Below are 24,491 nucleotides of genomic sequence, written 5' to 3'. Positions count from 1 at the left end.
TCATTGCAGAGATTGCCAGTGTCTGCCTGACTTTGGCAGAGTCACCGTTCTGGGAGCGCACAAGGATAGGGTGACGAAAGAGATCATTGAAGCCTTCTACATTCTGTGTCATGGTCATTCATGTGTTAGTGAACCGTCGTTGGCGCTGTCAGCCAAAGAAATTTCCTTCCTGCGGCAAAACATGAGTCACGTAGTGAATGGGTAGTTTATTGACACGCTTCACGGTTGGCGAGAGTGGTCCTTTGGTTTTGTGCAATCTCTTAAGATACTGTGTATGGTTTTTCTGTCTTTGTTTCCTTTATTAAAATTCTTCAGTTGCAAGTACAGCATTGTCCTGTCGTGTTTGTTCCTCTTCGTAGTCAGTGTTTTCTGAGCTGTTTTCCCCATCATGTATAACGTCAACCAACTGGCCGAGTTCTCCAAACTTATTCTGATGTCTTTAGGACTGCCATCTCTAATGCACAATTCTAAAATCCTTTGTTTTTCTTTTACATAAAATATTCCCCCAAAACACCATACTCTGTCACGAATCTGCCATCCTGCTACTCTTCTCGTATTAGCCGCAGTTGTAAGGTCAGCATTCTCAATCATAAAACGTAATCTTTTCCACAACCTTTTTGTACTTCAAATGTTGATCACTGGAGCCGCTTCCCCGCTTCGATCGCCAAGGTTACATTGCTCCATTTAGGAACCATGGGGTTCCCTCTATCCCTACCTAGGCCTAGCTTCAAGCAGGCCGTGAGAGTCGTCGTCACCAATGGCGTCGGCCTCCCTGTAACAAGGAACCACGAGGCCAAATTCTCCGAAGGGGCCGGTTCTCTCTTGCCCACTTTGGGTGAATGCGCTACCGGCACACCCTTGCGAGTGATTATGCATGCGTCACGTTTTCGAGTGACCTTTTACCGGCCTCCCCGGGCGCAACCTTTTCCCGCAGGCTACTAGTCTTGTGCGAATAGTGGTTTTTGAGTTTGGAGCGAATTCAAAGCGAATAGCGGTTTTGGTCAAATATTTTCGAATAGAATATCGAATAGTTTTTCCACGCCTTTCACTACCGTAACATAATGCTTAGACAAAGCCCCACCGAAGCTTGTGAAGGTTGTTCCACCTGTTCATTTATGAGCCAAGTTTAATCTATCTATATTTATGAACTGTGACCTCAGAAGGTCTGATGTCTTGGGATGGTAAGTAAACAACAAGTTCGACATAAAATGAATCCAATGGAAATGGCCAACTATACCTAATTGAGTGAATTTACAAATCTTAAATACTCTATTTTTAACTTTGAGTCAAAAAAGAATGACTCGCGCATGATGAACGCAGGTTGTAAGGGCATCTCTGCCCAACATATACTCTTGCAAAACAGTCAGTTTAATTTTAAAACTTTTACTACAATGTAGATACAATAAAACCCTTAATGTTCGCGAGCCCTTCATTTTCGCGAATATCGCGAATTGAAAAATCCGCAAAACTTAAAGGCACGCAAAAAATTTCGGTCTTCAAGAATTTCAATGCAGGTCTCTGGAATTCGCGAAATTTAGTGGCTGCAATATGCCCTCTGTGACCGATTCGCGAAAAATAGGGGCCCCGAAAATAGCGAGTTTTACAGTATACACCATTCACAAAGTTTCCATTTATTTTCATATACAGCCGACACTTGTGCACCATCCCGCTTTGAATGTATGGTTTTTGTCCACGCACGCAACTGGGATATTCATACTTTTTCAACTGTTTATCGCAGTGGGTTACTCCGTTGAGTGCGCTTCTTACCGAGCACCAATGTGATGTGGAGAAGCAACACCCGCGGAGCTTGCTTCCGCACGTATTGCTTCTCCGCAGTGCACCGGTGCTCGGTAAGGAGCGCACTCAACGGGGCTAACCCACCGCAATCAACACTTCGAAAAACGTGACTAGTGAAGTTTTTTTCGAAGCAAATATCGAATAGTGTATTATTCGAAACTACTATTCGAAATTTCGAATATTTGCACAACCCTACAGGCTACATAAGCCGGTTACCACCTGTGGCCGGGGCTCTTGGTTAGAGGGGGGCTACGCTCGACCGAGCATTCATCGTTGTTTTACGGCTGCCCCTTTTCCGTGATCCTGCCAGTTACGCCAGCACGGACCCCCCCCTGGTGATCCTGTCAATCAAGGCAGCGCCAACCTTATTTCCCTTTTGTACTGCCTACGGGCGCAAGCTTATGGCGCAAACCAAATAAACACGTTCTACGGTATCCCTGTGTTTGGTGTGGTCTCCCGTCCACCAAAGCCTAACGACAGTCAACCGACGGACCCAGCCGTAGCCGCCATAGCAGCGGACTACGGAGTGGCTGTTGCCTCACAGCGATCAGCAAGGTAAGTCGAAACCCACATTTTGCAACCGACGAGTTACGGACTGGGTATCTGCCTCACCGAGGACTTTGCAGTAAACTAGAATCCCACACTGTTCAAGGGTGCTCGTACGAACGTACATATTTTGTCACTGCCATCCATAAGCCCACTCTCACTTCGAAGGCATTTCAATCGAACAAACACATAAACGCCTAGTCCACCCACCGGCACGGTCTTCCCTCCAGAGGTCATCTTGCTGCTGGGCTTGGGGTTGATGCGGAACTCGAGGACGCGGCCAAACTCCTCAAAGCGCTCTCGCACTTGGTCCTCCGTGATCGAGTGGGGCAGGTTGCCCACGAAGACCTGCTGCACGTCCGGGTACTGGGGCTTGGCCCCACCCCCCGGTCGTGGACCCACAGACCCCAGGGAGCCCACAGAGTCGTCCCCGCCTCCGAGGGGCGGCCCGTCCCCCCTTGGAGCGGAGGACACCTCCTGTGTGGAGCATACGAGACATCTCTCGCAACAAAGCCATGGATGCGACAACCACCTCGTTACCGTCCAACGAACCTAGCGGGACAGAAATGCACCGTCTTCAGTCTTAGCCCGAGGACTTACAGCGGACGCCTCAGAGGCTTACTCGGCATTCTGCAATGCCCGTAGTCAACGAGACATTGAGTATGCGGCAAAAGCTCCGCCAAGTGTTATATCATGGGTATAGAACTCACACTGAAAACGGTTTTGTAGTTTTGGTAGATAAAATTGAAAGCGCAATTTATGCCTTACCCTATGTATCTGAAAGTGCCAGACTTGTTAATAGAAGTCCTCGGATGCTTTGACACACTCTTGCGAGCATTGAACACCTATACCCACAAACAGCTCAAGAAATGCGGGAAGTGGCCATGTCCGTGCTTACGTTTCGTATGCCCACAGTTTTTGCTAGTGATGGACCGAATCTGCCGAACTTAAGATTCGGCAAAGTTCGGCAAATGTCTGCACAAGCGCGAGAACGCGACAGGGCCATGGATTGCAAATGGACACCGTGCGGTTACCATCGTACAGTGTAGTACAACCAGCAGTCAAAGCGAGGTGTGGAATAGGCGAAATGGTAACTGTGCGTTTGTCCACGGTCCACTGCGTAAAAAAGTTATGCGTCACATTCTGGATGACGTGATTTTCATTTGACCTTTCCAGTCATGCAACAAGGTAGTTGAAACATTAACTGACAATTAGTTTAAAGCACTCCTCACAATTATAACAATCCTGTTTTCGGCTCACAAGTAGTTTGTGGCAAAATAAAATATTGCTTTTTAATCAGTGCTATTTTGCGGTTTTCATGTATCTGCATAAAACTAATCACAGAACTATCATGCTCGGCGTTGCACATCCGACACTCCTAACACTTCCCATCTTCCTAAATGTTTGTGTGCGTCCTAACATTAAGGGGGAACACTACCCAGAAAATGTAACTTCTGTACCGACTGTTTGATTTCAATCAAATTTGCAGTGGAAGTTTATATGAGTGGTAGAACCATCCCTGCCAAATTTCATTGTCCTATGTCAATTTTGAAACTTGTTACGAATGTTACAATATGGAAGTCAGTGTGTTCGCTTAGGGAAACTATTGTTTTAAAATAAAAAAAAATTGATTTCTATGTGTAATATAGACGAGTTATACCCCATAGCACAGACCCAGCTAGTTATTTCGCTATATTGCATTGCTTTCCATAAGATTAAAATTTTTTTTTTTTATCTCTCTCTAACCAGCCAGGCATGTTCCTCATAAAATTCTGCCCCAGAAAATCACTTACGAATAATCCTCGATTGTGTAATAGGAAAACAAGTTTTCTTAAAGTGAAATGTATGCCGAAAAGTGGAACGGAGAAAAATGCATCCAAAGTGCTGAAACCCCTACCTTTTCTTTAGCACTGGAGGACCGAAAATAATTTACAAAAAATTAACCATGCAGTGTAAGCTAATGAAATTTTCTGGGAATACTCTCTAGATATTGGTGGATGTAAATATGGCATTTTTTCAAAAAAGACATTGCAAATATTAGACGCACACTTTCATGCGAAGCTGACGACAAGCGACTGAAATCAAAGGCCTGCATATTTACAATAATGTTGTTACCTCTCCTGGTAAAGGCTCAGGAATCGTTGCATTTGTCTTCGCATACAAAACTGACTCCCAGAGAAAGTAAGAATGCAGTGTCATTGCATTTATGTTGACAATGTACACGCACTTGCAGGCTTGTGCTGACAAGGCCTCAAGGCCAAAACCCTTCTGCTCAAGATTCGTAACTGACCACTACTACCCAACCTTGTTGTCACGCCACTTTTCTGTAAAATTGCCAGTAAACACACAAAAACGACACCAATACAATTACCTTGTAGAATATCACCTTATTTAGTAATAACTGTGTCAATGTGCATTAGACATTTCATACAAGAAAAAAAAAGAACTTCGCTGGGAAATTTAAAGATGAACGTTAAAGGGACACTGACACCCCCCCAAAATTTTTTTTTATTTTTTGCCAGGCGCTTCATTATGGTGTCGGAGGACTACCCAATAAATATTTTGCAACAGAGTAGCGTATTTTTTTAATAAAGCCAAAAGACGCAACTCCTCGAAACCGAAACCCGACGGAGGTCGGAGAAGTGGAGAGAAGAGAGTGAGTGGCGGAAGTCACGTGGCTACACCCTACCGTGCGTTTTTTTTTTCTTTCTTTCTCCTCTCCGGTAGCAGACGACAGGACATGCGGCGTGCGATGGGGCGTGCAGGAACTGCTCGCCGTGCAATTTTTTTTGCAGTTATGTTTGTTCCGCTCGTTGTTCTGTACTCCAAGATGAGTTGTTTTGTACATTGAGGAGTTGGAGATGAGTAGTGAGTGCCCGTGGTGAATTTCCATGATCGGCTTCGAAAAGAATACACCCAAGATGTTGCGTGAAGAGCTGGCTCACATTTCCTGAATCCGAAAAACAGTGGCATTGTGCGACAGAGTTTCCGAAAGATCAACGGGATCGGGACCAACGGCTGGCTGCAATTCCTGTAGAACATATACGGGCACCTCGGAAAGCGGACGTTACCCGATTTATATGCTCCTTGCATTTTGTGGAAAGTGATTACATTGAGCTCGCAGGTGTCAAAACGGAAATCCCATACCATTTAAATCAGCGAAGTATTGTCCACAACATTAGTTTGTTATTTTTTTTGTTTGTTTCTTCAGTGATGATTGTAAAAAAAAAAAAATTATATGTAAACATCGGAAAATGTTTGAAGAAAAAAAAAAAAAAGTTTCACGGGGGATTGAACCCGGTCCTACCGCGTGTGAACCGGACGTCTTCCCCACTGAGCTACTGGGGCATCGCTTTTCTGTTGGATCTCTTTCCTTAGTAACAATTCAGCCGGTAAACTGTAAGTTGGAAAGTTTGCTGTCGATTTTTCTCCAGCAAAAGCACTCCTGGGTCGAAGTCGAGAAGCACCACGCTTTGGGGACATTCGCACCTAGTAAAGAAATCGTACGCGTGCATATTGAACTCGAAGTAGACACGTCGTGCTTGACGTTTGCGCGAGCGATGTCTTCAGCCACGAGAAGGGAGCGACGGCTCGGCGACGTCTTCGTGCAAATCGGCTTGGTGGCCGGGCGTGTCGTATGGGATGAATACCAATTCTTTTGATCAGTCCCAAATTTCTCTTTTAACGGTAGACAGAATTCGCCGGTACCGCGAACGACAGTTCTGAAATAGAGGTCCCACGCCCGTCGTCCGCTGCCATCGCCGTCCCCGCGAGTCCCACGATACGCGAAACGACGAACGCACAGAATGCTTCCGGTTGTCTGTGGAACTTTTTTTTTTCAATCAACGTATTTACAGCTTTTTAGAAGCCACAAAAAATGGGTTTCATTTTTTTTTCTATTTTTAATAATGAGTGTGTGCCTTCAGTGACCCACGACTTTGATTAAATTTGGTGGTCGCATCGATACCTTGGAAAACGGCCCGTGACCGCGAAAAAGAGAGTGAGCGAGACTCGAACCGGCCAGTTCTTGATCGGCGGTTTTCGGGCGGAAAGAAACCGAATTTCGAGCCGCAAATTCTGTTCTGGGTAGTTGAGCTCTCATATGTCACGTACAACTAAAAACCTCAGCGAGCATAAATACCCTGTCAGTGTCCCTTTAAGTCTGGTACCAATGTATTTTTGCCGAATCTTTAGAAAAGTTTGGCAAAAGTTTGGACCACTACTAGTTTTCACACGACGATTCGTTATTTGGCGTTCTCAGTGATGGAAGCGCCATTTGACCTTTTGGAGCAGGCTTTGTAGCAGGCGAAATGTTTTGGAGCTGGTAATGGCCCCTTTGGAGCAGGGTCCAGCATATATTGGCATATTACTTGAAAATGAAATAATGCTGCATTGCTACATAAAGCCCATCTCTATTATTGGAACACAGCGTCTGTCACCTTTTTAAAGGGGTACTCCACCGGTTTTTTCATTGTCTCCCATTTGCTTGAAATTTGGCTAAACTAACCAACAAACATTGCTAAAATAGTATCCCAAATATTAGGTCAAAATGTTTTTTTGCAAAGTTACTGAATTTACAGTTTTGGTCTTCACCATGTTTTTCAAACTGAAAGTCTCTACTGGCAACAACAACTAAGTGACGTCAGTGGAAGGCACGGGTTAACTTTTTGGACTACAGAAGTTGTTCCCAACGGATTTGAAACAGTTTCATGGTGTCAAATGAGTGTTTTGGAAGCTCGCTCCCGTATCCGCGCTCCAGTACGGAACAAATGATTGGCATATTCTATTTTTAGACTACTTGCTCGACTGGCAAGCCTGCCTGCCACTGACGTCACGGCACTGAAAAGTGCGCGAATATTTGAATATTGGATTTTGCACCATTTTCATTTGCCGATTTCACAATACCTATTATGAATTTCGCGATGCTAAATAGCATACCGGAAAGGCTAAAGGCCAAGGAGTCAGAAAATATAGTTAGTTGAGGTAGCTCAAAAAATCGGTGGAGTACCCCTTTAAGACAGGATATATAGAATTCAACAAAATAAACACACAAAAAAAACATTTCTTAAAAATAAAGTTTATCTGCTCGTCAGATAAAAAAATACAATTAAATATGTCACACTGAGTTCTGATGGTACAGGATATTTAGTTTTATCAGCCTGCACTTCTTGTATCTGCAGCAGCATCTAACGACCCTCACTGCTGTGGAATGTTTTAGTTCAGATTAGAGTTCTCTTTCGGGCAGCAGTTTCAAATATTGCGGTATCTGATATTCGCTTCAAAAATTCCGATTCATTTTTGATGTGCTGGGGAAGTCACGATCGGATCACGGCGAGTTAACCCGTTGAGTGCGCTCCTTGGCATGCACCGAAGCGCTGCAGAGAAGCGACACCCGCAGAGCAGACACCCCAGTTGCGCGAGTCGGGCAGTGTTGTGATCCGAAAAGGATGGTGAGGCTTTACCAGCACTACATTCAGAGTTTGGTGCAACTCAACTATAGTTTGTTTCAGCTCCGGAGCGAGCGCCGCCGAAGCTACAAGCGCGCACATAGAGCCCGTAACGGTACCCACACTGCAAGAGCCCACGCGCGAGTCAGGAATGCACAGAGCATTGGGCTTGCGCTAGCTTTGACTTTGCTGGTAGCTAGCGCACGGGAACAGGGCAGGCAAACATTAAAAACATCCACAAGATCGGCCTTTTTTTTTTTTTTTTTTTAAGTAGGCTGTTTAGTGGGATGGTTCTTCGCATAGCCCCTGCGGCTTTGGACTCAGATGTTGCTAACGCTGTTCCTTTCAATGATGATGATAATGCGCCCTCGCAGTTTCGGTTTGCGTAACAGTTTCAGCGCAGAAAATACTGCAGTACTGCCACGCGCTCTGATAAGACTTCAATTTTTATTTTTTATTGCTACATCTCATCTCGGCGCAGGCATGGCGCAATTCTTCGGTAAAATGACAATGTGGCGCTACATGTAGCAGGATTGCGTCCTTGGTGCAATTTGGCGCAATTGGCGCAGCACTTCCATCACTGCGTTCTTATTGGCTACGTTGCAATCTCATTGGCCGCAGATTGATATTAAAGTGCTTGAAACTTTCCAGGCTCCCGGTAACTATTACAGCGGAGCTGTTAAGGGCTGGTTTTCCCCAGGATTGTGTCCCCCGCAAAGAAATGTCGCCACAAAACTGGTTGCCGCCGTCGCTCATAGATGGCGGTAGCTGTCCAGAGGGTTGTGTTTGCCGGTTGTCCGCTTGCCGCCGTCGCACATAGATGGCGCAACCTTTCGAGCCTTTCCACTCTGGCTTGCCAACTTGCGGCCGGCGATAACTTCATTCCCACCATAGTACCAGCTTCGCTGGTCTTCCTTCTTCACCAAAGTGGAAAGGCTAAAAGTTTTTGTCAAGCAGCAAACCTAGACCAATTTGACTTCCTCAGCCAACCACGTCAACAATTTTAGCTCACCCGGGCCAACATTGCAGAAACAATAGTTTATATGTTAAAATTATGCATAGGTTATGTGCAGCTGCCAATACCGAGCAAACCACTTATAACGATAACGAGAAAACCCGAAATTCCAATCGTTATAACCGATTATCATTGTACTTGGACTAGTAACTGATCATCTCCAGTGTAGAAACTGATTGTTATAAGTGGTACATCATTACATGTGGTATCATTATAAATAGGTTGCACTATAGTTGGTTACCGTATTTATTCGAATATAGGTCGACCTTTTTTTTCCGGAAATGTTGTCAAAAATTAAGAGTCGACCTATAATCGTGACCAAAGAATTTCGACCTAATTCGCAACCAAAATTTGAAACCCTACCGAGGGTATGGAGCTATCAATCACCTAGCCGGCGTCCCGGTAGAGCCGCGCGGCTTGTTTCAAAAAGCTTTTGATGTACAAAAACAACTGAACAGCAGCAGCCGACAGCCCGTGTCTGCCCGCTACGGCTCTCGCGCACATTCCTTGGGCGTCGAGTTTCGCCATCACGCCTGTAGCGTTCCCCTCGCTGGGCAAGGGGGAAGAAGAGGGAGAGGAACGCGATGCGCCATGCACTTTGCACTTTGCCCTCCTATGCGCTCCATTCCTCTCTCCCTCGCAAACGCGCAAACAAACAAAAAAAAAAAAACCGAAAAAAAAAAAAAAAAAAAACGGAGGTACTTTAGTTTGTTTTTTATCGGCGGGTCGCGTGTTGCTCACGGGGCTGGCAGCGTTGCTCGTGTCTTTGTTTTATCTTTCGTCGCTTGCCCGTCTCCACCTTTCGTTTCTTCTTGTCATTCATTTTACAAGGTGTCAGTGAGGTATTGTTGCCAATTTGCGAGGATGTCTACCAAGCTGACGAAGCTTTTTTGACATCGCCCTGGGATTTAGTTGAGAGTGCTGTAAATAGAAGTTTGTTTCTTGTGCCCTAACTTTCCCCTGTTCCTTAAAAAAAAGGAAAAAAAAAAAAAGAAAGGTCGACCTATATTTGAATTATTTTTTTTTTTTTTTATTCTCGGTGGGCTCAATAAATAGGGGTCGACCTATTTTCGGGTAAATACGGTATGTTTATGCACTGCAAGCATGCATTGGACACAAACGCTTTGTCGGCATTCGGAGTGTACTCAGATCAAAACGCATTCCACACAAGTGCCGAGTCAGTGCTCGACGCATACTCTGAACCAGACTGAATCAACTAACGGCGGCTGCGCGTTATCTATGCATCGTTTCACCATTTCGGCAGAATCTATACTGTCGAGATTGGTTATAATGAAGTCGGTTTTAACGAAAAGGCAGCTACAGCGAAGCAATCACGAATTCCCACTCCCTTTTGCACTTCGTAAACCGAAATCGATTATAACAAAATAGCGGATATAGCGAAGTGATTACCGATTCCTGTTGACTTCGTTATAACCAATCTTGACAATACAGGGACGTTTGAGGAAAACGCACCCGGTCCGGACGCCGGGGCATGAGAGGGGCCATTGGTCGTGCCTGTGGACGAGACTGCTGCGGGCGGGGTCCACGTTGGTCTCCGCCCCTCGGTGGGAGGGGTTCCCCACCGAAGCGGCCAGAGGGTGTCGAGGGGGAGTGGCTGGTCGCGGGGGCGTGACTGGTCGGAGCTCCTCCCCCAAAGGGGGCCGGTGTCAGGCAGGTGAAGCCGGTAGAGGACAGAGGCGTCTGGTTCTTGCTCACCATGTTGGCATACGTCTTGGTCTCTACAGGTGCTGCAGCAGAGAACAACCACAACCAATATAACCTCGCAATGCGGGCTTTCGACGCGCAGAAAGCACCTGGTACAGATTTTAGTTGCAACAAAGAGGAAAAGTAAAACTTCAGACAGCCGTACTTGCACAAATTGAAGTATAACTTGTTGCAGACAGCGCTGTATGCTCCTGCAATTACCCACATGTGCAACCACATTGAATTTTTGCGCCAACTCGGGAAAAACGCGACTGTCGATACAAGCTTGGGTGAGTCAAGGCATATTGGGAAAACACTCTCGCAGCAGTTCACAATAGTTTACCCTATGCAGAAATCAATAGCTTTGATGCACCCAGGCTCTCTCTAGAAACCTATAAATCACTGCTACTACGGGACTGGAACTATTTACGGGCAGTTTCAATTTCTTCCCGTGTTGGAAAGCGTTCAATTGTACATTGTAGAAACACAATACTAGCCTTTTTACTTTCCCCCGTGAATACATCTTGTACTAAGGATCCTTCACTTTTGAGTTCTACATTTTACAATACTTGAGAAGCAAACAATAGGGATTTAAATTTTAAACAAAAATTCAGGGAGCAAATGGGTTTTTTCTGTTACAGTTTGATGACCCTGAAGATTTTACAGCAGAGCTGTTAAGGTCTAGTTTCCCGAGGATCCTGTCCCCCACAAAGAAATGTCGACGTAAATGGATGGATGGATGAATACGGCTGAGCCCTTTGGATCGGGCGGTAGCTTACGCCACCTAGCCACTCTGGACAGCTACCGCCATCTATGATCGACGGCGGCAACCAGACAAACAGCTTGCCGGCCTTGCTCATAGATGGCGGCAACCTTTCCAATCTGGTTTTCACCAGAGTGGAAAGGCTGAATTTCCCTAGGCATCGTCCTAGATGTCGTCCTCGAGGTCGCCCTAGACGTCGTCCTTCAGGTTGTCCTTCAGGTTGTCTGAGAGGTTGTCCTTGAAATCGTCCTTGAGTTCGCCGTAGACGTTGTCCTCGAGGTCGTCCTAAAAGTCGTCCTTGAGGTCGTCCTAGACTTTGACCCTGAGGTCGTCCTTCGTCCAAGAAGTCGTGCTTCAGGTCGTCCCTTCATAGTACAACTTCGCTGGTCTTCCTTCTTCACCGGAGTGGAAATGCTGGAAATTTTTAGCTACATATAGGCAAAAAGTTGTGATAAATTGCATAATTAAAATAAGAGCACCGACTTAACACAAGAGAAAAAACAATTTCATAATACGTTTCGCCTTCCATGCGGGAGGCATCTTCAGTAGTTACAAAGCAAATGCAAGGTTCAAAAACCACAGCCCTCTCCGCGAAGCTTATACGGACATTCTTGATAAATAGCATTGACTTGAGGTTGAACTTTGCATTTGCTTTGTAGTACTGAAGATGCCTCCTGCATGGAAGGCGAAACGTCTAATGAAATTGTTGTTTCTGTTGTGTCAAGTCGGTGTTCTTATTTTAATTATGACGTCTCCCGGCTTTGGAGTATTTTTGCAGTAATAAATTGCAGGCAAAAATTGCCTCCACAACATGATTTCATGCACAAGACAATTTCAAATGGCGTTTGAGGCAGTTTTTTTTTTCTGAATTGTTTACACGATAGTAATTTGCTTTGCTTGTTTTTAAAAGACATGCTCCAGGGAAAAACTTTTTTCATATTCATATTTGGAATAGCTTAATGAAAATTTCACTGTCTATAGGGTTGATCTCCTCTTTCTAAATCTTGTGTTAGTTTGGACATAGCTGCTTTTGGCAATGTTCTGCATGCAGTGCATATGTGAAATTAACTGCATCCTTTTGGACTTGAGGGGTATTGAAACAAGTATGAAAGAGCATTGTAAAATAGGTCAATTTGTTCCCTGGGAACCACTGATTGCAAGTAAAGACAAGAATAATGTGTATGAGATCTCCTTTATTTATGAAAAAAAATTGGAGATCACAAAAATGCCATGTTCAAAGGGCAGACAAATATTTTTTGCAACTTGTATAACTATAGTGACACACATTGCAACAGAACCTTGGCAGTTCCATTCTACACACTTCAAAGCATAAGCTTGTCAAATTTGGTTGGGATGGGACTATGTGAACTACAAAAATTCTTGCGCATAAACTTTGGAGATGACTCAAAACAACCAATGGAGAAAAACACAGTTGAATGTTGTCATAGAAAAACACAGTTGAATGTTGTCATGGGTACGCACTAGTAATATAAAAGCCTAGTTGACATGAAATTTGACCACAATTCATGCTAGGGCTTTGCTTTGCAGGACGGCACAGAAGTGTAGAATTGTGCTGTGCCAGATGTGGCTCCTTCACAGTCCATGCAAACGCTGCCTTGACATTCACGGCGTAACTGTCCCGGGAGCTGCCGTTTACTCTCTCGCCACACGGCTCCCCACTGACAACCTCGGCCACAGAGGCTTGCCTCGAAAAATAGATAGACAAAGAAACGGATATAGGGCACGCGTCTTTCTGGCAGCACAGCTCCAGAAAAGATGCCAGTCCCTTTCGCTTAGCGGCCGATTCCTGGACGGCGAGTTTGCACTTTCCGCAAGTCGAATATGCTGCGCCCTTGACAAAAGCTTTCGTTGCGCCAATCTCGCAGTTCAAAGTACTTGCACGCTCCCCCCATCTCCAGCTCTCTCTCAGTTCTAAACATCCTGATATTCTCTTCCGATGCACTAACGAACTAGTAAGCGCTGACAATGAAACTCGAGCGATCGCTCTGAAGCATCGCTCCGACAGAAATTAGGGTTAACAGCCCTGGATGAACTTTTCTTCCTTGATGCTTTCCGCTTGCCCTTTTGGCGACTTCCCTTGAACTTGTGTGTCGTCCGAAATTTCTAAGCTCAAAAGTCGCGTTTGCGGTCGAAGTCCATTGCGAAGAGAGCAGAATGATTGACCAAGTTGTTTGTTCTGGTTTCAGGAGCAGTGTGACGTTAAAACAGCAAGCAAGCTTCACTATGCAGCATGTTGCCCTTGGTCAATGGCGGGGGCATAATCGCATCACGTGGTTTGAAAGGCCAGCGGCAACGCGTTAGCAGTGGGAAAATTTTTTTTTATTATTTACAACCATAATATGAACCTATCGACAACCGTTTTGGAGTGAAAACAGCCAGGCCTACGCGCCGAAACAAACGCGATGACGGGCAACACTACAATCCCAAAAAATCAAGCGATCGAAATTGGCTCAGATTTGCGCCGTTTTTCATCGCAAGAAGGGCTTCAAACTCATATCTGACCAATTTCGCGGGGATATCCGGTCTTGACTTTATACGCGAAAAACGAAGGTTCAAAGATAGTAAAGCATTAAAAAATGGAAAATTAACTTTTTTCTAACAGAAATCACAGTTGTTCGACTTGAATCACCCCTTAACCCTTACCGATCCAAGATGCTTCATACTGCATATCCTTCAGACACCTGGCAGTCGCTTGCACAATCTGACACGAGCGAGCAGAAGCATAAGACTCGGGCATTCTCAGAGGACGTTCGTCGACAGCGGCCAAGCAGGAGCATGGCCTCGGGCGCAAATTACCTCATCACAGAAGTGCCCCGCCACTGTCTGCCACAGGTGAGGAACGAACCTTGGAAGGCAGACACACGTAGAAAAGTGAAGCTTAAGGGGGGACACTGGCTAGAGGTCGAACTTTTGAACTACTCGAGAGATCGGAATGAAATTTGCAGGGAAGATTTAGCTTCAGATGTAGGTGTACTGTGCAAACTTTCAGCTCTCTAGGGCAAATTTACATACCTCCATAAGGTGATGTGTCACTCTTCATTAAGAAATCTATGATATGCAAATGAAGCTATTAAGCACCGTTTTGACCGGTTGAATATAAAGTGGGGAATACGGGACCTCGGGCTATCTAGTTTTAATAACTTAAATGTAAAAATTTTAGGAAAAGTTGTTACCTCAAACTGTGAGATGCATATCTGTTCTATGTCAATTTTTGAAAACTTAGTTTTTTATCACTGAGGACTTCAACTTAAAACCAAATAAAGTAGATAGCCCGATTCCCCAGTAAATTTCAGTTCAGAAACATGTTGATTGTGGTATTAGAATACTTTCATCTTCGAACAAAAGATTCCTTCGTATGAAATTTGCAGCAAAAAGTGGAACTGAGAAAAATGCATTCAAACATTGAACTCCTTTGCTTTGTTACTGCCTCACAATGTGTTGAAAATATTTTATATCAATGTAAATATTTGGCATATGGTTATCAAATTTGGTGTAAGGGTGTATAATTAGTTTCTAAAACTAAACACATCAAAATTGAAAAATGAATTTTTTCAAAAAAATGTAAAATTTAGGCCCATGTCCCCCCTTAACACAGTGCTAGCATAACTACAAACAATCAAAACCATTTTTTTTTTTTTTTTTATGTTTTGCAAAAGAATTTTAGTGACAGCTGAGGTCCAGTTCTTATGATGTCGCGCCCTCCGACCCCCAACCCCCACGCACCCTGGTGGTTGACTTGCGGGGCAGACACGGTGGCGGGCCGGGCGGGCTCTTCTTCCTTCCAGCCGAGGGGGGCAGAGACCGGGGGGTTTCCTCCGGCCTGGGACGCTTCGGGGGGGCTGCCCTGCAGGCTGTCGGCCGGCCCAGACCCCTGGGACGACAGGTCGCTCTCCGAGACCAGGTGAGACGTCCCGTTGCGCACCACCTCCTGCAGAAAAGGACCACCCGTGGCAACTCGTGAGTGAGAGGAGTTTTCATTTGGAGGAAGAGATACTATATGCAGTTGGTAGAAAGGTTAGACGAAGCGCACTGGCGTCGTCCTCCCACAAAAGATATCTTTCGCACGAAAAATATGGGATGGCGGGTGGAAATCTCCCGCCACCTTTCCAATAGTTCAGACACGTTTATCACGAGAGCCCTGTACCCACTTACTATGACCCCACTTGAAACAAGCTTTCCATTAATACAGTCCAAGCTCGTTATAACAGACCTTGATTATGACCAAGATTTTGGTCTTTTGTAAAAGGAGTATGTTGTATGCAGATATGAAGTTGAGTCAATGGTACATAGAGGAAAACCAACTGAACTTCACATATCGGTATATTATATCCAAATGTCTGTTGTAACCAGGTCTGTTGTAATGAGCTTAGACTGTAGGACCAATTTTTCGTCGTCCAATGTATGTTGAGAGGACCCTATGGAAAACTGCCCACTATTAACGGCCACTTCCCCACACTATTGTCTATCACAACGAGCAAAACTAACGATGGCACCGACTACTGCACCGCAATCGGCGCTGCCGGCAGCTACAGAGACCAGAGAAATGCACGACCGGCGCTTTGGGGATAGAAAGCCCGACGCACGGGTGAGGAGATGGCCGGGGCCGCCGGGACCTGAAGAGTTCTCTCAAAATGGTCCACAATCTCGGGCAACTCAAGGTAAGCTCAGCTGGGCTGGGTATCCTCAGACGGCATTTGTCAACACCGGCAGAGCAGGTCATGTGGAACGACAGGCATGAAGTCCAACCTGCAATGCCTCAGGCGCAAATTACCTCATCATGGGAATGCCTCGGCCCCTACCGCAAGATTTTTATTGGAGGATCGGGACAGAAAATATTGCATATTGCCACATACAGGTAGACTCTGAAAATAGGTGTAAACTTCCCCAAATTCTGAAAAATTGAGAAAATACTTTGTTGATATTTTTTTTTTCTTTTCATATTCATTTTTAATATTTTAATTTGAGATATTCATTTGTGAAAAGCTCAACTTATATGCAACAATATACCAATATGCTCCAACCACCACTCCAAACTTCTGCCTTACAAATATTCCAGCTCTGGTATCGAGTGAAGTGACCTCCGGACCAAATAAAATCAGAATTAACAATAGCCACATGCTTTTTTTAATTTCCATAAACTAACTGGGAGTGGATGTTTTCTTCAATGCAAAAACACAGGAAATTATCACATTTGCTACGCTCTGTTTCAGCATAAATGAGAGCATGCTTCTTTAAAAAGCGCTTTCACTGCAGAGACCTATGTTCATAGTACGAGTAATGGGGGGTATTCATTGGGCACCATATTTGGGGGTGATGCTTAAGAGCGCATGATTGGAACGAGCTAGCACTAACAGGCTTCTAAGACCGGCAATCTTAATGGTTCGGAATGCACGTTGCAAAGGAACTGTGGAAGCTCACCGCCAGCACGTGCTTACCAGTTGTGCACACAGTTATGGCTGCAAATAAATACTCCTTAGAAAAGCAAGGCACTCACTCTTGCAACTTTCGCTTTACCAATGGTGCTACTAAAAAGGATTGTAAGTATAACCGGGAATGTATTAACGAGGTTCTGTGGCACAACACCACTAGACGTAAACCACAGATGGCAAGATGTCGCCTTCCAAACTATGATGCCTGCAACATGCCTTCGACTGGCTAAAGCTGCCCAAAAGTGGCAACAATTTATAGCAGAAGCTGGCATGTCATGCTGCCGGCTGTCATGATCCCAGCGGTCGGTCGTGAAAATGCCGACAAAAAAGACAAGCAGACGCAACGTCGCCGCAGCGTGCCACTTCGCGTCTGCTTCGATTGCAGTCTGCACACCGACCGCGCAGCGACCCACGGCAGAACTTCAGAAGCTCGTAAAGGCTAGTCTCAGTCACAGCAACCTAAATGTGGGGGTATAAATTGCACCATGTCCAAAGGCCTTCAAGAACGGATCTTGCAAGGGCACTGTCTCATTTGCATTCCAACTTGCCCGAGCCAGGACCAGGTGGATACGAAATATTCTAGCCCCTCCCACCACTGCGGCACTGCCGGGATTGCAGAGGGTAATGGCGCAACTCTTCCAAGTCGTGTGGGGCGAGAAATTGAGGAGCCACTGTTGAGAACACAGCGAACACATTAATCGAAGATGCACACCGGGCACCCGGAGCTCTCCCCGCAGCAGGCAGCGGCAGTGGTTTTTATTGCCTGGCAGTCTGGCTGGCTGCCACTCTCTACTATGTCCAACCCACCTCTCCTTGCTTCCACCGAACAAGATGCACCACAATGTCATGTCTGGGCACACTTACATACCTGCCAACCTAGCAAAATAAAAATTTGGGAGACCGCCGCACGCGGGGAGGGGTGAAACTTTTTTTTTTTTTTTTTTTGACAAGAAACTTTGTGAAGAGGCACTCTGCGCGAATCACGCCGTTTTCGCAGTTGTTTTGGAGTAAACTGCCGGTGGGGCCCTGCTTTTCTACATCACGAGCATGGTTCTGATGCTTTCGTGAAGCAATGTGTATCTTGATGTCAAGCTCGCCGCCGTGTGAAACGCTCACACATCACAGGCACACGCACATGGTACAGAATCCATACTTGTCAGCTATCCGCAAAGCAACAAAGCATGGAAAGTCAGTCGCGTATGATCTCAGAAATACTTGCAAGTACTTCTTGGCTTTTGAAAGTGCCGTCGATCGTCCCAACAGATCAGTGGTTCCAACTAAACTCAGGGAAACACAAAGAGTAGTTCGGCGTTCCGCACCTCACTCGATGACCTGACAAAGCCAACTGAAGCCTACGCACCCATGGTCATATAAGCCGTGTTCCAAAATGGGCTCTAACTTCAGGAGTAGAGGTTTCGTACCTTGGCGTTTGAAAATCTACCCTCATTTTACGCTACTGCTCCGAGTTGTCACGTGTTAACCCGCCGGAGTAACCTAAACATACTCTCGAGTAACTCGCAATGACATACGCGTCATGATTATAGCAATAAAGCGTCATATAAAAAAAAAAACTACGGTGGATACTTTTTGGGAGATTTGAGGTCGCGTCCATACAATCGAGAGATGTGATCAAAATTTGGGAGGCTCCCGGACAATTCGGGAGAGTTGGCAGGTATGCACTTATGTGGCACTACGTAACAAAACTGCAAAACCCCTGTAAAAAAAAGAATTGCCCCTGCAGTGGCAGAGGATGTGCCAAGAATACCGAAAGTTGCGACAATTGCCCCCTCCTCAAAACACTGGAAATTGTTGGGTGTCCGCATTTCGAAAACTTCTGGGGAAAACCCTGCAGGCGCTGCACCCAAACAGAGCTTACCTGCTGCTCGTAGTAAGCGTTGGCGGTCGGCCCGGTGCCAGCGCCCGCCGAGGGGGAGGCCGGGTTGGCGCCGTTGCCGACATCTCCCGGCACGGCGGCCTCCTGGGCAACGGGTACGCCGGACGTGGCCCCCGAGGGGTCCGAGGGGGTCGCGGGGCTGACGGGGGTGCCCTCCTTTCCGGCCACTTGCTGGTGGCCCATCTCCCCTGGCTGGGGGTCCTCCTCTTCCTCCTCCTCCGTGAAAACCTCGTCCTGGTAGCGGAAGATGTCGTTGCGCACGTAGTACTTCAAGGGGGACTGGGGCGCCAGCACAAACGTCTGCATGAAGCGCCGCATCGGCTGGCCCCCGTTGGACAGCTCGCCCGTCACCTGCGGCCGAGAGCAATAGGAGGGTTCGACGGAACGCCAAGGGCTGCACGGTTGACTTTGCGGGGTGTTGCAGGGTAGTTCCCCCCCTCCCCCGAAAAAATGATGAGCCATTCCACTCTGTGAAGGTGGGTGACCAGCGAAGGTGTTTAGCACACGACACAGACGTGAGAGAGAATTTTGAACAACGGTACAAACACATTTATTGTCTTGGTCGGTGATCATGTTTTTTCGTGTTTTTTCCGGTTTTCCCATGGTTCTTCCCTCTTCCGGTTCTCTGTGTTTCGCACCAGTTTTGCTCTGGATTGCCGTGCATCAGCGCGCTAACTCTCCTGGCATGGAAACGGCAGAAGCATAGCTGCAGAAAAAGAGTAGCACAGGTGACCGACAACCGGAGCGGCAAAATCGCGACATGCGGTGCTATTGTTCCCGAGCGCGCCGACAGCGAGAGTGACAGTCACGTTCGTGCCTCTATGCGGGGTGGCCAGCAGAAAGCATACCATCCTAAAGCCCGCCATTTTAAGGCGAGACGCGGGTCTTAAAATGGTAAAAAATCGCAAAATTTGGGGTTTTTCAAAAATCACATGTTTGGATAGAATATAGTCTGAAGTACCTGCCTGCGAAGTTTCAATGTCCTATTCGACGTCTAAGTATAAAAAAAAACGATAAATACGATGCCTCCGCGACGCTCAAATCGCGAATCCAACGCAAAAAAATAGTCAAACTGCGCGCCCGCGTCGCTTCACGACCGATCGTCGGATCGCGGCCATCTTGGTCTTGTTGGGGAGCTGGTTCTCTTCCCTACGTCCTCATCCCACTCACTATCGCGACAACCTTGGAGAGCGTCCGCATTCCGCGGGTTTTCACGACCGGAATAACGATTGCTCATTGGCCCGCGCGCGTACGTCACGGGTACGTCGTGCCGCGCGCGCCTGTCATAGGCCAAGACGCGCCCCTTTCCACTTTTGCTCCTTTCCTCCTCTTGGCGCGCGCGCCTCCAGCAGCGCAAGGGGAGCGTGGAGAAGCGTCGTCTGCTTCGTTTTGGCCCGTCGCTTTGTTCGTTCCGCGGCTGAGTGCACGTTGTTTCGAAATCGTTTACGTTCGCGCGTTCGCGTCGGACATCGTTGGTTTCTCGCTACGAAGTTGCGGGAGTTTTATTTCGAGCGATCGAGATGCCGGGGTACTCTCGATTGAAAGAGAGTACGCGGCGGACGTTCGGGAGGAAGACGCGACGTGCGTGGAACAAGCGGAAGACATCACCTGCAAGTGCGCCGCTACGATCTGCGCCACTGCCGAACGCATTGGATCTGCCGGGACCATCGGCTAGCCTTCCCGTTGACGATGCTGCGGCCTCAAGCTCTGGTCCGGATGGCTCAAGTTTTGCCGGCACCACTCGCGTCGACTCTACCTACTACTCTACGGCCGAGCAAGCGCAGCGCGCCGAGCGATCGGAGCAAAGCAAGCGCGTTTTATCGGAGAAGTCGGCGACCCAGCGGACGTTCGATCTGCTTGAAGTCAACGGATCATGCCAAACAAGCGATGCCGGGACCCAGTTTGTCATCGTCGACATGAAAGTCCTCAACGACCTCTTCGCGCACGCGAGGTGTGGAAGCTGCGGTGTGGGATCTCTCACGCTCAGCAAGGCCGCGGACAAGGAGTACGGCTTGGCCGTCAAGCTTGTGCTCGTCTGCAGCACTTGCGACTTCCAGAAGAAGCAGTTCTCCTCTCCCAGGGTTGCTGGAACAGCAAAGATCACTCCCTTTGAAGTGAACATGAGGGCCATGAAGGGGATCCAGTCCATTGGCAAAGGAGTGACAGCCTTGGCAGACTTCTGTGCCTCCATGAACATTTCTCATCGGGGCCTGCACCACAAGACGTACCAGGGACACCTGAAAACGCTTGTGCGGGCATGTGAGAATGCAGCAACCGACAGTGAAGCCGCCAGTGTTGCTGTCGTCAAGGGGCTCTACACAGGCTTTATGAACCCCATTGGCAACATCGATGTCATCTTCGACGGATCATGGATGACCCGAGGACGCAGCTCCCACATTGGTGTAGGCTGCATTGTGGAGTTGTACTCTGGCCTCGTCATCGACCATGTTGTGTACTCCAACTTCTGCCTTGGATGTGCCTTGGGACCGAAGCCCGAGGACGATGGCTACAGCGACTGGTACGCAACCCACGACTGCCAGAGGAACATTGACTGCAATGCTGGCCGTATGGAGGTGGAGGCTGCGCTCACAATGTTCCAGAGGTCTCTGACCAAGCATGGTCTCCGCTACACCACCGTCCTTTCGGATGGGGACAGCCGGACATTCCATGCCTTGTCTGAAGCGAAGGTTTACGGCTTCATCAAGATAGAGAAGAAGGACTGCGTGAACCACGTCCACAAGCGGATGGGAGCTGCCTTGCGCAACGTTGTTGAGAAGAAGAAGGCACAAGGCGAGTCACTTGGTGGGAGAGGAAAGCTGACACAGGAAAAGATCAAGAAGATCACTAACTATTACGGCTATGCTCTCAGGAGCAACAGCCATGACGTTCCAGGGATGAAGAGGGCGGTGGAAGCCACACTCCTGCACATGACCTCCACAGACGGCGCCCCAGACCACAGCAAGTGCCCCGAGGGAGCGGAGTCCTGGTGCAAGTACAACAGGGCCTTGGCAAACAGTGAGCCTCCGCCGCCGCACAAGAATCCTCTTCCGGATTGTGTTCGGGCTGCGCTGGAGCCAGTGTTTGAAAAGCTCAGCAATGAAGACCTGTTGGCACGGTGTAGTGAGGGAAAGACGCAGAATGCCAGTGAGAGCCTGCATTCGGTGATCTGGACGCAGACTTCAAAGAATGCGAATGCCTCCCTGGACAGCGTGAAGAGGGCTGCGGCTGAAGCTGTTGCTGTCTACAACCAGGGAAGGAGAGCGACCAACGAGTCCATTGCTGCAGGCCTGGGCTACGCCACCGGTGACTGCCTTGTCCGCCGAAGCATCGAAAAGGACAGTCTCCGTTTACGTAAAGCAAACGCGGTGCACCAGAGCAGCAGTAGCGTGAAGGAAAGGTTCTCCAAGTGACACCAGGCAGGAGCATCACGAGATTACAGCCCAGGACAGCTGTAATGGCTTTTTCCAGTGCCATGTGGAACAAAGGCCCTTTTCAGGGCCAAACAAAATTACGTTTGGAGCTTGAAACTCTTGCTCGCCTCTCCCGTTGTCCAAAGTTGTCGGCTCATCACTTTAGAAGCAATTTTTAGCCTATATCAGTAATTCTTCACCATTTTTGCAATCTTCTCAAAAACAAATTATTGCAATTTTTAAAATTATTTGTTCAGAATGCACTACACTACATCTTGATAACTATTATTGCATAAGGGTTTTCACATAATTTATTGTAGTCAGCGTCGAAACAGGAAAATGTGATTTTTATCAACATTTCACTCGTTCTTTACTTCGTTCATATTTTTTTCCTAATGTTCCCATAAATGGATTACATCATCTTTTATGTCAAGTTGTTCATGAAGACTTACACTACACCTTGGTGGCAATTATTATTTATCATTGTTCACACAATTTTCTATGTTCAATGTCAAAACTTTAACTTTGATTTTCTCATCTTCATGTTTTTTGTCAACATGCTTAGCCTTACGGGGGTTTTCATGAGGTTTTTATCGTAGCATTTTGAAACTTTTTATACCGTTTTATTCAGAAAGGACTGGACTATGGAGTAAAGCTATTTTTTTGCAGTTTATAATGACGACGAAAATTTTATGATAAATAATGCGACCTCATTAGTGTCATAATTAGCATAATTAGTACATTTTTGTATTATAATGTAATTATGTGAAAATATAAATAGCTTTATAATGCATGGCAGACCTTTAGCTATGCATCTACATCAATAAAAAAAATATTTTTGTTCGAAATGGCCTTAACGACCCGTAAGAAATTAACCAAATTAGGCAACACTATTTTTTATAACTTGAAAACTAATTGAGATATTTTGAAACTGATTTCATATTTGAAGTGAGGAAGAAGGAACACATATGCACAGTGATTTTCATTAGTATAGCTGCAAAAATAAAATAGTCCATTTTAGAACCAGTGTCTCGCCTTAACAGCTATCTTATCCCTCAATGTTTCGCTGGTCACCCCCGCGATAAAACATGCGACATGACTGGCACTCTCGTTATCGGCGCGCTCGGGGAAAAATAGCGCCGGGTGTCGCGATTTTGCCGCTCCGATCATCGGTCAGTTATGCTACTTGTTTTCCGTTGCAGCTGTACCAGGCCATAAATTTATCAACGAAAGTGGAAATACTGAGGGACTTGAAGGACGGCGTCTCTCAACAACAAGTGATGGAAAGTTACGACGTCAAGAAAAGCACTTTGGCCGCGTACGTGAAAATTGAGGCAGAGATCCTACAGGCTTTCGAGAGCGAGAAGTTACTAGCGAAAAGAAAGCGGCTGTGGAAGGTGGTTAACCCGAAACTAGATGAGGCGTTGCTGTGCTAAATCGTCAGCGCATGGGATGCGTAGCTCTGAAAGTGCGAGTGGGGTGGAGCACTCGACCGCACAAAGGAAAGTTGCCGTCTCCGCCCAAATGTCATTGAGAAAGCAGGCGGCAATAACAGATTTCTTCTCAAACTAAAGGTATGTCATAAAGAAACATTTTTGCACTGTTTTCTTTGTCCTTTCAATATTTCGGACATTTTTGCCGGTCCCATGAGATCCGAATTAACGAAGTTTTACTGTATGTGGAGAGGACGGGGGCACTTTCAGGACGAGTTAGTGACAAGTCTGGAGTAATGGCGTTTAACGACAAAAAGAGGGAACCCCTCAGGTTACAAGACATTGTAATAGACCAGAAAGAAAAATACAAATATCTGGAGGCCTGGCTTAATTAATAAGGGAAGGAAATATCTAGTAAATTAGAAAAGGGAAATTTTTTTATCTATTATGAAACTCAAGGGACTATGGAACTATACCTGAGCTATATCATACTGATGATACCAATGTCTTTTTCAAGTGGAAATCTGAATCAGCTAGAGGAATTTGCAAATAGTCGACTCAGTAAATTATTATTGTGGCTAAAGTGCAACCAGCTTAATCTTAACACTAGTAAAACAAAATATGTACTGTTCAGATAAAAACCAGCCCATTTCACATACACATTGAACGTCTTTTTTTGACAATAAAAAAAAATTAAAAACGTTAAATATCAAGTTTTTGGCGTGTGGTTCGATGAAACACTCAGTTAAACTGTACACATGAAAAAATGAGGGTGGATATTTCAAAAGCAATAGGAATACGAAACAAATTGCGACATTTACCGTATTTACTCACATAATACACTTTTTTTTCCAAAAACTTTACACATATTTGGGGGGGGGGGGGGGGGGGGGGGGGGGTGCATTACACGGGGTAAAACTTTTGCATTTACACTTTACGCGAATATCATTTTATGTGCCAATATCACATGGCTGTGGCACGTCTCCACAGACAGAGGCGTACCCATGGCTAGTCGTGGGTGCACCACAGTAA

At 46.4% G+C, this 24,491-nt stretch overlaps 1 protein-coding gene across 4 annotated transcripts in view; it reads right to left on the bottom strand.

The window, feature by feature from the left end:
- The window catches only part of LOC120847727 (ras GTPase-activating protein-binding protein 1), a 40,087-nt gene that overhangs the window by 9,662 nt on the left and 5,934 nt on the right, over positions 1–24,491 (bottom strand). For all 4 annotated transcript variants that reach the window (XM_042292470.1, XM_042292471.1, XM_042292472.1 and 1 more), the window contains exons 4-7: positions 18,599–18,967; positions 15,017–15,221; positions 10,279–10,553; positions 2,554–2,820 (exon numbers count right to left, since the gene is read on the bottom strand). In XM_042292470.1, the coding sequence (XP_042148404.1) occupies positions 2,554–2,820; positions 10,279–10,553; positions 15,017–15,221; positions 18,599–18,967 (1,116 nt within the window). The remainder of the gene's footprint in view (positions 1–2,553; positions 2,821–10,278; positions 10,554–15,016; positions 15,222–18,598; positions 18,968–24,491) is intronic.

Source organism: Ixodes scapularis, unplaced genomic scaffold (genome assembly GCF_016920785.2).
Source record: "Ixodes scapularis isolate PalLabHiFi unplaced genomic scaffold, ASM1692078v2 PGA_scaffold3__209_contigs__length_174095766, whole genome shotgun sequence".
Classification (NCBI taxonomy): domain Eukaryota; kingdom Metazoa; phylum Arthropoda; class Arachnida; order Ixodida; family Ixodidae; genus Ixodes; species Ixodes scapularis.
This window is presented reverse-complemented; position numbering and strand designations above follow the sequence as displayed.